General features: G+C 48.9%; 1 protein-coding gene across 1 annotated transcript in view; it reads left to right on the top strand.

Moving 5' to 3' along the window:
* The window catches only part of FKBP10 (FK506 binding protein 10), a 27,309-nt gene extending 15,306 nt beyond the window's left edge, over positions 1–12,003 (top strand). Inside the window, exons 6-10 of the mRNA XM_015425163.1 lie at positions 2,743–2,888; positions 6,236–6,425; positions 8,222–8,364; positions 9,312–9,475; positions 11,059–12,003. Coding sequence (XP_015280649.1) covers positions 2,743–2,888; positions 6,236–6,425; positions 8,222–8,364; positions 9,312–9,475; positions 11,059–11,244 — 829 coding nt within the window. The 3' untranslated portion in view covers positions 11,245–12,003. The remainder of the gene's footprint in view (positions 1–2,742; positions 2,889–6,235; positions 6,426–8,221; positions 8,365–9,311; positions 9,476–11,058) is intronic.
* Positions 12,004–13,942: the final 1,939 nt, after the last annotated feature.

Below are 13,942 nucleotides of genomic sequence, written 5' to 3'. Positions count from 1 at the left end.
AGAGCTTGTAATGGAGAGGGGGGGGTCAAAGGCGGGGATGGGACCTCCATGAGCAAAGACTGTGTCGGTCAGAATGCCACTTGCTTGGGGTTCAGAGAGGGGGCAGCTGTGCCCTTTGTGTGATGTTTGTTGGTTTCTCAGAAACATCTGGTTGGCCACTGTGGAAAATGGAATGCTGAACTTAGACGGGTGCCAAAGGTCATAGTTTGCCTGGGGCATCCAAAGGACTTGGGCCCGACCTGGCTGGGTCACCCTACCAAGTACATTTGGACTTGTGGGTCGCCTTACCAAAAAAGTTGCGAACTGCTGGTCTAGAGAGGTCCTAGATCTCAGGAAGATTTGCACAGAAGGGGTTGGCGTTAACATGTGCGAAACTGTCTATACCATGCAGGGAAGATTCCGCACCCCCTGGGACAGCTGAAATAATCCTCCATGCTGCAAATCAGGCCAAGGTTGCTTCCTGTTTCTAGCCTGGCTAAAGCCCTGGGCCAGTTGAGAATATGGCCCAGGAAGGGGCATCGGAGGAAGATTAAGAACATAAGAGAACATAAGAGAAGCCAGTGTTGGATCAGGCCAGTGGCCCATCCAGTCCAACACTCTGTCACACAGTGGCCAAAAATACCAGGGGCCCTCAGGAGGTCCAGCAGTGGGGCCAGGACACTAGAAGCCCCTCCCACTGGTGCCCCCACCAGTGTTCCCTCTAAGCTGAGTTAGTGTGAGCTAGCTCACAGTTTTTTAGCCTCCGGCTCACACCTTTTTATCTTAGCTCAGGAAGGAGGACTCCAGAGCAAACTAATTTGTGCAACAACCAAATTGCTCACTCATAATTCGGTTAAGTGCGCGGACTCTAATCTGGGAGAACCGGGTTTGATTCCACACTCCTCCACTTGGACCTGGCTGGATGGCCTCTCAGCAGTTTCTCTCAGAGCTCTCTCAGCCCCACCTACCTCACAGGTAGGGCTGCCCAAAGTGTCTCCCCCCTAGGGTTGCCAAGTCATTTTTCTTCTGCGGCGGGGGGCTCCCAGACGGCGTCTTCTGCACGCGCCGCATGCACGTCATCTGGATGTGACGTGATGACGCCGGGCACGCTGGGGGCTCTATGTTTTCCCCTCGGATGGTCATGGCCCCGCCCCCAGCGTGCCCTGCGTCATAACGTCACTTCCTGGTTTGCCAGGTCCGCTTCCTCTGGCAGCTAAACATTGTCAGAAGCTTCTGCCCAAGACCAAACTGGGATATTCATGTCACATCCAAGAAAAGCGGGACTCGCTTGCCAGAGAGAAGCAGAAATAATGTACACAAACGGGGCAGTTCCATGAGCCAATTGGCTAAACCCAATCCCAGTTGTCATAGTTTAAAATGCAATACCGTCTACAAGAAATACCGGGTGGTTTGTCCTTCCTGTGTCCTCCCAGATGTGAGTCAGTGTCCGTTGCGTATCCAGGTAATATCTCCAGAAGAATACTGGCTCAGTGGCAGAACATCTGCTTGGCACGCAGAAGGTCCCTGGTTCGATCCCTGGCATCTCCGGTTAAAAAAAATCAGGTGGTAGGTGGCGTGAAAGACCTCTGCCTGAGACCCTTGGAGAGCCTCTGCCAGTCTGAGTAGACAGTAGTGATCTGGGGCTGTGGCCATGGCTCAGTGGTAGAGCCTCTGCTTGGCATGCAGAAGACCCCAGGTTCAATCTTTGGGGTCTCCAGGTGAAAGGACCAGGCAGTAGATGACGTGAAGGAACACTGCTTAAATCGCTGGAGAACTGTTGCCAATCTGAATATACAATACTGACCTCGACAGACACATGGTTTGATTCAATATACGGCAGTATCGGTTGTGTTTGTATAGCATGCACCAGGAGAAGCACAACAGCCAAAACACGGTCAGTCGTGAGCAAGCAGAATGGGCTGCCGCAAGCACAAGTTCTGGAATTGTTCTGGCCATCTTGGTTGAAATTTTGCTTTTCTGTACAAGTGTCACGTCCTCAGTTTGGTGTAGTGGTTAGGAGCGCGGACTCTAATCTGGGAGAACCGGGTCTGATTCCCCACTCCTCCACATGCAGCTGCTGGTGTGACCTTGGATCAGCCACAAGTTCTCTCAGAGCTGTTCTCTCAGGAGCAGTCCTTGAAAGAGCTTTCTCAGCCCCACTGACCTCACAAGGTGTCTGTTGTGGGGAGGGGAAGGGAAAGGGATTGTAAGCCACACTGAGACTCCTTTGGGTAGTGAAGGGCAGGATATAAAATCCAGTCTGGGAGAACCGGGTTTGATTCCCACACTCCTCCATTTGCACCTGCTGGATGACCTTGGGCAAGCCGCAGTTCTGTCAGAGGTATTCTTAAAAAAGAGCAGTTTCTGTCAGAGCTCTCTCGGCCCCACCTACCTCACAGGGCGTCTGTTGTGGGGAGGGGAAGGGAAAGGAGTTTGTAAGCCGCTCTGAGACTCCTTCGGGTAGTGAAGGGAGGGGTATAAATCTAATCTCCTCCTCCTCCTCCTCCTCCTCTTCTCTCTTCTTCTTCTCTCTTCTTCTTCTTCTTTCTTCTTCTTCTCCTTCTCTCTTCTTCTCCTTCTCTCTTCTTCTCCTCCTGGCCATTCAGGAATTACAAATGGCCCGTTTTGCCCTTCCCTTCCTCTCCACCGCCAGGAGAGGGGTCTCTGGGCGGATTCAGCCGCAGTTTTTGAAAATCTTAGTTCCTAAGAATCCCTTCTCCCCCCTCTGTTGCTCAGTGTTCCTCTGTCTCCCTCCCTTTGCAGTTACTCAAGGAATCACACTTACAACACCTACATCGGAAAAGGCTACGTCATCCCAGGGATGGACCAGGGGCTGCAGGGGGTCTGCATCGGTGAAAAGAGAAGGATCATCATCCCTCCTCATCTGGCATACGGAGAAACTGGGGCAGGTGGGCTGCGGGCGAGCCAGTGGGAGGGAGCGCTTCTCTCTTGCTGCAAATGTGGACCCGTTTGGGGGTCCCCACGTCCCTACCAAGGCCCCCTCTAAGCTGTGGAGACCTGTGAGCAAAAACTCTCCTTTGTGAGCTACTGGCATTAAAGTTGTGAGCCGGCGATTGGGCTGCCGCATCAATCAGTTTGCTCTGGAGCCCTCCCTCCTGGGCCGAGACAAAAATCTGTGAGCTGGAGGCTAAACAGCTGTGAGCTCGCTCACACTATCTCAGCTTAGAGGGAACACTGGAATGGCTACGATCCATACGGGTTCCTTTTGAGTGTACAAAGTATTGGGATATTTAGTTAATATAGCAGAGTTTTGCCCAGTCGTAGAAGTGTGAATACTGAGTGCAGTAAATACATTTCCCAAGAAGGATATTGCAAAGAAGGTAAACTTGCATTTATTCAGTAAAAAGTCTGAGCCCAGTGGCACCTTTAAGACCAACAAAGTTTATTCAAGGTGTGCGCTTAATTTAATTAACTGTAATTTAACCGACCCCCTAAAAATTTAAATGCCCCCCCCCCGCGTGCACAGGAAAGCTCATACCTTGAATAAAACTTTGTTGGTCTTAAAGGTGCCACTGGACTCAGACTTTGTTCTACCACTCCAGACCAGGACAGCTATCCACCTGAATCTATTTACATTTATTCAAGTAGATCCAGTTCACCTTCAGGTCACAGTCGAAAGGAGCGAGAGAAGCCTGATCGAAAGAGGACTTTCCCGGTCACAAATGGGCAGCTTGTCCAGCATCACGTGTGTGGTGGAGTTATGAGGGCATTGTCGCTACAGGAGAGCCCCTGCGGAGACGTGTGCCTCCGTGGAAGGCCATGTGCAGAGAGTGAGAGGACAAAGGGGGAGAGAGAGGAGGGGTCAGAGTGATGTAGCACCCCACCAATGTCCAGGCACGCGGAGTTGCGCACTCCAACAAGAAATACTATAGGACTCCGACCCTTTTTGTGACGCTAGGCAGCCTCAGCTGAATTTATATACGGATCCCATTTCGTTGGCTTTTGGGGCTCATTTTAAGAGACGGGCAGGGCAAGCTGGCAGAACGAACATGGGGGACAAAGGAGGTGTCGGGGGTTTGAAGACACTCACGGCCAACCCTACTGGCCCTCTGCTGGTCTAATCGATCTCCAGGGCAACCTTCTGAAGTAGCAGAACAAAGTTTGAATACAGTGGCACCTTTAAGACCAACAAAGTTCAGTTCTGGGTATAAGCTTTTGTGTGTGTTTGTGTGTGTGTGTGTGCACAAAAGCTCATTCCCAGAGTTAAGCATTGTTAGTCTGAAAGGTGCCGGCAGACTCAAACCTTGCTCTGTTGCTTCAGGCCAATGTGGCTACCCACCTGAATCTATTTTCTGAGGTAGGTCAGACCAGGTTCAAAACTTCTTCTGGGAAGCCCTGGAGTTACTTTGAATTTTATCTAGAGTTTTGTCTACAGAAATATCAGTCAGGCCTGTAGCTACAGTGGGGCATTTTGCCCCCCCCCCAAAAAAAAGCCAGTTTGGTGTAGTGAAGGGAGGGGTATAAATCTAATCTCCTCCTCCTCCTCCTCCTCCTCTTCTCTCTTCTTCTTCTCTCTTCTTCTTCTTCTTTCTTCTTCTTCTCCTTCTCTCTTCTTCTCCTTCTCTCTTCTTCTCCTCCTGGCCATTCAGGAATTACAAATGGCCCGTTTTGCCCTTCCATTCCTCTCCACCGCCAGGAGAGGGGTCTCTGGGCGGATTCAGCCGCAGTTTTTGAAAATCTCAGTTCCTAAGAATCTCTCCTCCCCCCTCTATCGCTCAGTGTTCCTCTGTCTCCCTCCCTTTGCAGTTACTCAAGGAATCACACTTACAACACCTACATCGGAAAAGGCTACGTCATCCCAGGGATGGACCAGGGGCTGCAGGGGGTCTGCATCGGTGAAAAGAGAAGGATCATCATCCCTCCTCATCTGGCATACGGAGAAACTGGGGCAGGTGGGCTGCGGGCGAGCCAGTGGGAGGGAGCGCTTCTCTCTTGCTGCAAATGTGGACCCGTTTGGGGGTCCCCACGTCCCTACCAAGGCCCCCTCTAAGCTGTGGAGACCTGTGAGCAAAAACTCTCCTTTGTGAGCTACTGGCATTAAAGTTGTGAGCCGGGCATCAATCAGTTTGCTCTGGAGCCATCCCTCCTGAGCCGAGACAAAAAATCTGTGAGCTGGAGGTTAAACAGCTGTGAGCTCGCTCACACTATCTCAGCTTAGAGGGAACACTGGAATGGCTACGATCCATACGGGTTCCTTTTGAGTGTACAAAGTATTGGGATATTTAGTTAATATAGCAGAGTTTTGCCCAGTCGTAGAAGTGTGAATACTGAGTGCAGTAAATACATTTCCCAAGAAGGATATTGCAAAGAAGGTAAACTTGCATTTATTCAGTAAAAAGTCTGAGCCCAGTGGCACCTTTAAGACCAACAAAGTTTATTCAAGGTGTGCGCTTAATTTAATTAACTGTAATTTAACCGCCCCCTTAAAAATTTAAATGCCCCCCCCCGAAATCCTGGCTACAGGCCTGAGATCAGTGATGGTGGACAAGATACCCTGAAAGGTGGCCTGCCTACCATTGCTAGCCTTCCTCTACAACACAAATTTACAGAGGATCTAGATCTCCCTCCCTTCAGGGAATGTTCTAGCTCTCCCTCCAAGGAATGTTCTCGATCTCCCTCCAGGAAATGTTCTAGATCTCCCTCACTTCAAGGAATGCTCTAGATCTCCCTCCCTCCAAGGAATGTTCTAGATCTCCCTCCCTTCCGGGAATGTTCTAGCTCTCCCTCCCTTCAGGGAATATTCTAGATCTCCCTCCCTTCAGGGAATGTTCTAGATCTCCCTCCCTGCAAGGAATGTTTCTAGCTCTCCCCCCTTCAGGGAATGTTCTAGCTCTCCCTCCCTTCAGGGAATGTTCTAGCTCTCCCTCCCTTCAGGGAATGCACACAGTGAGGTTCTAGAGCCCTATTTAGTGCCCTGCACCAGTCGAGAATGTGCCCAGGAACCACCTGCTGTGTTCAGGGATGCCATGGCAGATGTGCTGTGGTTCTTCAGCAGGTGTGGGTGTCGAAAGTGTTCCCTGAAGGTGAGAAATTTGAAACCTTTTGGGTCAGACCGTGAAGCAAAGAGTTTATAACAAAGGGGTACTGGCACCCCAAACGTCTTTGGCAATATTGCAAAAGATCTTGGAGCACATCTTTTCAAACTATGTTGGGCTACGGCTGAAAGGCAGCAAAAAAAAAATTGGGTCAGCCATTTTTACTCTTGGCATCAGCATCTGTTCTTCGCATCTTCCAGGGGACAAGATCCCCGGTTCAGCCGTCCTCATCTTTGATGTCCACGTCATCGATTTCCACAACCCCGTGGACTCTGTGGCGATCGAAACAGTCTACCGGCCGACGGACTGTAACGTCACCTCTCAGAACCGAGACTTCGTCCGCTATCACTACAACTGCTCTCTCCTGGACGGCACCCGGCTCTTCTCCTCGTGAGTCTTTTGATCAGAGTTTGGTTCATTTCAGCTCCTAGAGCCATCACAAAATGCCCAAGCCAGTTTCCTGAAATGGGAACGTCAAACAGTACACATTCATACAAACAGGGTGTTTTTGATTTTAAAAGTTCTCCATACAGCAAATATACATATCTAGTCAGTTTGGTGTAGTGGTTAAGTGCGCAGACGTTAATCAGGGAGAACTGGGTTTGATTCCCCACTCCTCCACTTGCAGCTGCTGGATGACCTTGGGTCAGTCACAGTTCTCTGAGAGCTGTTCTATCAAGGTCGTAGCTGTTCTCTCACGAGCAGTTCTCTCACTACAGACACCCTCTCAGCCCCACCTACCTCACAGGGTGTCTGTAGTGGGGAGGGGAAGGGACGAGATTGTAAGCCGCTCTGAGTAAAGGTAGTAAAGGGCGGGGTATAAATCCAATCTCTTCTTCTTCTCCGTCTCCTTTCAGCATCAGCTAACCCTAAGTAAATTCCAATACTAACGTGGGACTCCTGAGCGAATTTTATAGTTCTGGAGGCCCAGCTGAAGGTTTGTAATGCCGGTACCCAAAACAGCTCTTTGCTTTGCTTCCAACTATCTGGAGCAGAATTAGGGTTGACGGAAGGGGGGGGGGAACTCAACCCAAAATCAGCTGTGAACTAAGAGGGTCAAGCTAACAACTATATTATATAAAAAATACAAATGTTTATTAGGGTGTACACATAGCTAAAACATACTGCAGTTAAAAGAAATAGTCTAAGTCTCAGACTTAAAAGGCTTATACAACCAAGTTAGTTGTTATACAAATACAATTGATGGGTAAAACTTTTTGACCTAAGGACCATACGCGTTTCGGCCCCTTCGGGCCTTCCTCGGTGGTCAATATTCTTTATATTACAATGACACACATCCAGAAATACACGCATAAAATACATCCAGAAATACACACCGTACCAATTCTTCAAATTATTCTGGTGTCAAAGATTCTGTTTGTCAGGAGGTGTGTCACTTCGATCAAAGGTAGTGGTCAAGTAATAATTTGAAGAATTGGTACGGCTACTATCTATGGCGTACTATACAAACTTGTAGCAATTGCAAAAGCATATAAGAAAACAACATCTGGTCATATATATATAAAATTTATGCGTGTATTTCTGGATGTGACTTAGAGACTTAGACTATTTCTTTTAACCGCAGTATGTTTTAGCTATGTGTACACCCTAATAAACATTTGTATTTTTTATATAATATAGTTGTTAGCTTGACCCTCTTAGTTCACAGAATTAGGGTTACCAGGTCCCCTCGTCGCTCTGGCAGGGGGATTTGGGGGGTGTTAAAAGGCCTTTTTGCAAGCCAAGCGTGCAGCCCGCGCCCCTCTAATCCCTCCTTCCTGCTTGATTTAAAGGGCCCTCCAGCTGATTGGCCAGCCACGTGGTCCCCGCCGATCAGCTGAAGCCCTTTAAATCTGGCAGGAGGGGAGGGAGATGGGTGGCCGGGTGCGTGGTCGCTCTTGGGGGCGGGGCTTGGGGGCGGGGGTGGATTGGAGCCCCCAAAAGCGGGGGAACCCCCCTACCCATACCTGGAGGCTGGAACCCTAAGCAGAATATAAAATAGTTGTATACAAAGGCATAAAATATAATTTATAAAGCCTGTAGCATCCAGGTTTTCTTAGAGTAGGGCTCTCTAGGGTAGAGTTCCTAGAGAAGTCAACTCAGCCCCAAGTTCATGTGCGTTCTGAGTCTCCCACCTAGTAAATACTGTCAAGAGAACTTCTCTAGTTTCTGTTCCCTCTTGGCAGCCATGACTACAAACACCCTCAAGAAACCACGCTGGGTACCAACAAGATAATCGAAGGCCTCAACAATGGTCTCCTCGATATGTGCTTGGGAGAGAAACGGATCGTCATCGTCCCTCCACATATGGGACACGGTGAAAGCGGTGGTGAGGCATTCTGGGAATCAGGGTGGGCCCTTTCCATGTACTTATTGTGAAATTGCCAGGGTTCTGTTCTCACCGGGGCAGCAGGGGGGGTAATTTAGATGTAGAGGTCAGCATTGCAAGAATCTCAGCCCAAGGCTGCAAAAAGAGTGTATAGTGTTCATTTGCAGTGCCTAAAGAAATCTGACGAAGCCGAGAGAGAGAAGAGGGAATGGTGATTTAGCTGAGAGGGTACTGTGTGGGGGGACTGTGTTTGGGAGTGTGTGGGTCAGTTGTTGCAGAGTCCTGGCTGCTTGAGATAGGGTGTGAAAGGGTCATTGTTTGACTGTAATTGAGTGCCTGGGTGAATTTGAATAGCTGCTGGCCACATACGTTATGTTCTTAATGGTGGTGAATAGAAGACGGCACATTAGCGCGTGCCTGATGTCTTGCCTCTTCACCCAAAGATTAGCGGAATCAATGAAGCTGAGCAAGATAAGCAGATTGCCTTCATTTCTGTGGTCTCCGCATGCAATTGAAAAATTGATTCTATTTTTAGCACGGACCATAACTAGCTTTGTTACCTGCTCAGCTCTTTTCTTAGGAATGATGGGAGCACCTATATTTATAGGCCCTGATTTCTGAGACATGGAAGTCACATCCTGTGATGTCACTTCCTAACGGAGGAAGTGGTTCCCCTAGATTTGATTCTGAGTCACTGCTGGTCAGCAGCATCATGCATCTCATCTTGCAATGCTGATTCTCCCCCCCCAAAAATAAATAAATAAATAAGGGGCTTTCCTTTTCTGTTGCCACTGCTGAAAGTGATTCTGGGAAGCCATTAATCTTCCTTCCCTAGCACCATTGTCCCAATGCAAATGGGTGGGGGATGCTTTTGACTGTTAGAGAAAATGGCAGGAGAATTGACCATGTGAGGCACAGTTTGGACCACAAAACCCTTGTGTTTCCAGCTCGAGGTGTACCCGGCAGTGCTGTTCTCCGCTTTGAGATAGAACTTCTGCACCTGGAGGGAGGCGTTCCAGAAGGGTACCTGTTCATCTGGCATGGCGAGCCACCTGCGAACTTGTTTGAAGCCATGGATCTCAACAAGGATGGTGAAGTCCCACCTGAAGAGGTGTGATCTGTGTTAAGAAAGGGCAGAACTAACTGGGGGAAGGCCGGGCTTTTATTATTCTGGAGTACCAACCATTACTTCTGGGATTCTGTTTTTTCTTTTGTGGTATGGCTGCCAGGTTTCTTCTTACCTGCGGCGGTGGGCTCCTGGCTCCTCGTTTAAGGTTTTCTGCCGTGTGTGCATAGCGCACACAGCATGATGACATCACCAGTACTGACGCCATCATACTAGGGCCATTGCACGGCGATGCTCTAGCATTCAGGGCAAAACTCTATAGTAACCAGAGAGTCCCGTCCCCTCCCGAATGCTAGAGCGTCACCACACGATGGCCCCAGCATGAGGATGTCACTACCGGTGATGTCATTGCTTCAACGGTGTCCGCATGGGACGCTGCTGTTCGGGGGTGGGGCTTCCCCTATCGGCCGGCTGTCTGGTGGCGGATTGGGCCCCCCAAAATTGGGGGGTCCCCTGGTCCCACCAGGGGGATGGCAACCCTATTTTGTGGCCTAATTGCTTCCAGCACAGACTACTTCCCATTTGGCTGGGAATGGAAGTTAACCATAGCTTGAGGATCTGGGTTTTCACTCCTCTGAAGAAGTAGTATTGAATTGTATCTAAGAACGCAAATCTCTGCATTTGTGATCACTAGAGGAAGCAAGAGCAAATTACATTCCCATTCTAAGCAATGCTCCCTCTAAGCTGTGGAGTCTTGTGAGCAAAAGTTCTACTTTTGAGAGAGAGCCAGTTTGGTGTAGCGGTTAAGTGCGTGGACTCTAATCTGGGAGAACCGGGTTTGATTCCCCACTCCTCCACTTGCACCTGGCTGGATGACCTTGGGCAAGCCATCGTTCTGTCAGAGCTATTCTTGAAAAAGAGCAGTCGCTGTCAGAGCTCTCTCAGCCCCACCTACCTCGCAGGGTGTCTGTTGTGGGGAGGGGGAGGGAAAGGAGTTTGTAAGCTGCTCTGAGACTCCTTTGGGTAGTGAAGGGTGGGGTATAAATCCAATCTCTTCTCTTCTTCTACTTTGTGAGCTACTGGCATTAAAGTTGTGAGTGAGCGATTTGGCTACTGCATAAATTAGTTTGCTCTGGAGCCATCCTTCCTGAGCTAAGGCAAATATGTGTGAGCAGGAAGCTAAAAAACTGTGAGCTAGCTCACACTAACTCAGCTTAGAGGGAACACTGATTCTAAGTAGAGTTACACCCTTCTAAGCCCATTAACTTCAACAGATATAGAACTGGTTAGCTCTGTTTAGGATTGTATTGTAGATTTAGCAAAAAGCCAAAATAATTAGCAGTATTTTGCCTTAATATGCCCTATGGTCTAGAGCCATGCAAATCAATGCACTTTTAGTAATATTGTCATTTTTTTATTTTTTAGCCCCAGGTTACATAATGTTTCCCAGCATGCATCTTGTTCACTGTGAAACAACAGGTCAGTGATTGAGGCAGGAGAAGATGGCATCGGTACCTTGAAACGTCATGTGTTCTGTAGGCCATTCCCCCTTGGTGGAGAATAGTGGGAACCTTTGATCTTCTCTCCAGTTATCCCTTCTTCTTCTTCTTCCTCGCCCCCTTTTGCAGTTCTCAACGTTCATCCAGTCCCAGAGGGCAGAGGGCAAAGGTCGTCTCATGCCAGGTTCTGAGCCAGAAAAAGTGATCACCGACATGTTTGAAAACCAAGACAGGAACAAGGACGGAAAAATCACAGCAGACGAACTGAAGCTGAAGTCGGATGAGGACGACGCTCCAGCCCATGAAGAACTTTAAAGGAGAAAACTTTGGGAAGGGGGGGGGGGGTTCCGGCTTTTTTACAATTTTTTAAAGCACTCCAGTTTCCCTGCCTTTTGTGGCCAGAGTGTTCCCATGAGAGAAGGGGGCACGTTTTGTACATCGACATTGTTTTTGAGAACTATTTAATTGAGATCTAGTTTGAGCAGACCAAAGCCGGGGGGGGGGGGTTTACTTGGCCTTGGGAGATTTCTTGATCCAGTTCCCAAATCCCCCACCCCTGTCCAGTCAAATCCTCAAGCACATGTCTACATCAGATTGTCCTCAGCATAATTGTGATGTCAGTTCATTTGTTTGTTCTGTCAGATCCAGAAGTTGTGTCTGGGGGTGCTGTGTGTACTCCTGACCCAGTCGATGAAGCCAGATTCTACTGTGGGGCCATCCAGACTGGGCGATTGGAACCAGATGGGCCATTTCAGTACGCTTTGCTTATTCTGCTTCCAGATTAGCAAAGCCCCGAAGGTGTTGTGTGTGCGGGCAAAGGACACGAGGAAGGGGAGGAGCCAAATACGGCTGGCATCCTGCTCCCTCGTTTCTCTTATCCAGGCATGATACTGTGCCCCTAAAGACCAGCATCCCGTGAAAAATAAAATGAAAACAAATACAGCCTTTTCCTAATTACTGAATCTCTACAATGGGGAGTCTGCATCTCTTGAGTTTTTGCTTCTCGGGCAGTCGTAAAAAGGCCCGAGAGCAGGGCTATTTTGGGGCAGGAACGCACAGGAACGGAGTTCCGGCTGGCTTCAGAGTTGGCCACGCCCACTACAGCCAAAACCTCTGCATGAGTGGCTACAGAGGGAAGGCCTGGAGAGCGACACCACCACCCCGCGACTCCGAGGCGGGCGGGCTGGGGAGGGGCGGAAGGATTGGGGAGGCATTTAAATGCCTCCCCTGGCCTGTCCAAGGGCCGGCTTTGCCCAGGCTCCCGGCAGTTCCAGGGCACCCAGGCAAGCCAAAGGAAGGCAGATTAAACTGCCTTCCCTTCCCTTCAAGGGGGGCAAGCCAAGGGAAGGCATGGGGTGTGGCCTAATATGCTAATGATCTGCACTGTCAGGGGTGTGGCCTAATGTGCTAATAAGTCTCTGCTGTTGGGTGTGGCCTGTTATGCTAATGAGTTCCTGCTGGGCTTTTTCTACCAAAAAAGCCCTGCCCGAGAGCCTTGTCTGTAAAAAAGGAAAATAAAAGCGCAACCTCAGGTGAATGTTAAGGTGTGGTGGGCAGGGAATGTGTGGATGTTACCGTGTTTCCCCGAAAATAAGACACTGTCTTATATTTGTTTTTTCTCAAGAAGACATACTAGGGCTTATACCATAAATGCATAGAAATCCTGCTAGGGCTTATTTTTGGGGTAGGTCTTATCTTCGGGAAAACAAGGTATGTGCCGTGACGTCTCTTCCCACTTAGGGCAAGCCTGTGAATTCATGTCCTCCAAAATGTCCTCTCGTTCACAGCCTGGCTCAGGCCTTGCAGACCGAGGGCGTTTGTGGCTTCCTTGATGGAGTCAATCCATCGCAGGTTGGGCCTTCCTCTTTTCCTGCTGCCTTCAGCTTTTTCCGAGCATTCATTCTTTTCCAGTGACTCTTGTCTTCTCATAATGTTACCAAAGTACAATAGCCTCAGTTAAGAGAAGAAGAAGAGAAGAGTTTGGATTTATAAGTGCGCGGAATCTAATCTGGGCAAACCGGGTTTGATTCCCCACTCCTCCACTTGCACCTGGCTGGTGTGACCTTGGGCAAGCCATAGTTCTGATAAGAGCTGTTCTTGAAAAAAGAGCTTTGCAATTTGAAAGATTGAAGGTCAAAGAAGACAGGGACGGCAAAGGATGAGATGGTTAGACAGTGTCATCGATGCAACGAACATGAAATTGAGCCAACTTCAGAGGACAGCGGAAGACAGGAAGGCCTGGCGTGATCTGGTCCATGGGGTCGCGGAGAGTCGGACTCGACTGTGCGACTGATTAACAACAACTAATCTTTGCAATTCCTTTTCTGAAGACGGGGATTAATTTCCTTGAACCAGCTTTCAGACATCCTTGTTTAAAAAAGCCTAATTTAGCAGCTCATGAGTAGGCAGCTCAAGCAAACAGATGAAGTGTGGCATCCGGCCATAACAGACTCACAGCAATCCCATGAAGTTCCATCTCATGGGGTTTTCAAGGGAAGTGATGAGCGGGGGGTGGGGTGGGGTGGCCATGGCCTTCCTCTACAGAGTCAGACAGACAACCTTTATTGGCATATCAGAGATTAAAAGTACATTAAAATGTAGGAATACATCAGTTTATAGTTTCCCTGATTCGAATTGCAGATTGAAGAAAACAGGCAACATTAAAAGTTATAGAAGAGTTTTGCCCTGAGAGTAGCAACTGGACCTTGACACTCTCAGGGAGACCACGCCACGTGAAAAGGAGGGTGTCCAGAAATTTATCCCAGGTCTTAGTATAAAATGGACAATTTAAAAGAATGTGGGAAACAGATTGGATGGCACCCTGACTACAAGGGCCTAAGTTCATAAGGGATTTTATGCAGGGGTCATTTTGTAGAAAAAGAGGTGCAGGAGCTCATTAGCATAACTTATTTGTATATGCCACACCCCCTGACATCACCAGGAGTGTGTCAGAAGGCAACACCCACTGCTCAGGCTCCACTGGACTGTTTTGGATGGCTAGCTATTGGGGGGG

The sequence above is a fragment of the Gekko japonicus genome, unplaced genomic scaffold, assembly GCF_001447785.1.
Source record: "Gekko japonicus isolate JY-2015 unplaced genomic scaffold, Gekko_japonicus_V1.1 scaffold4201, whole genome shotgun sequence".
Lineage (NCBI taxonomy): Eukaryota > Metazoa > Chordata > Lepidosauria > Squamata > Gekkonidae > Gekko > Gekko japonicus.
This window is presented reverse-complemented; position numbering and strand designations above follow the sequence as displayed.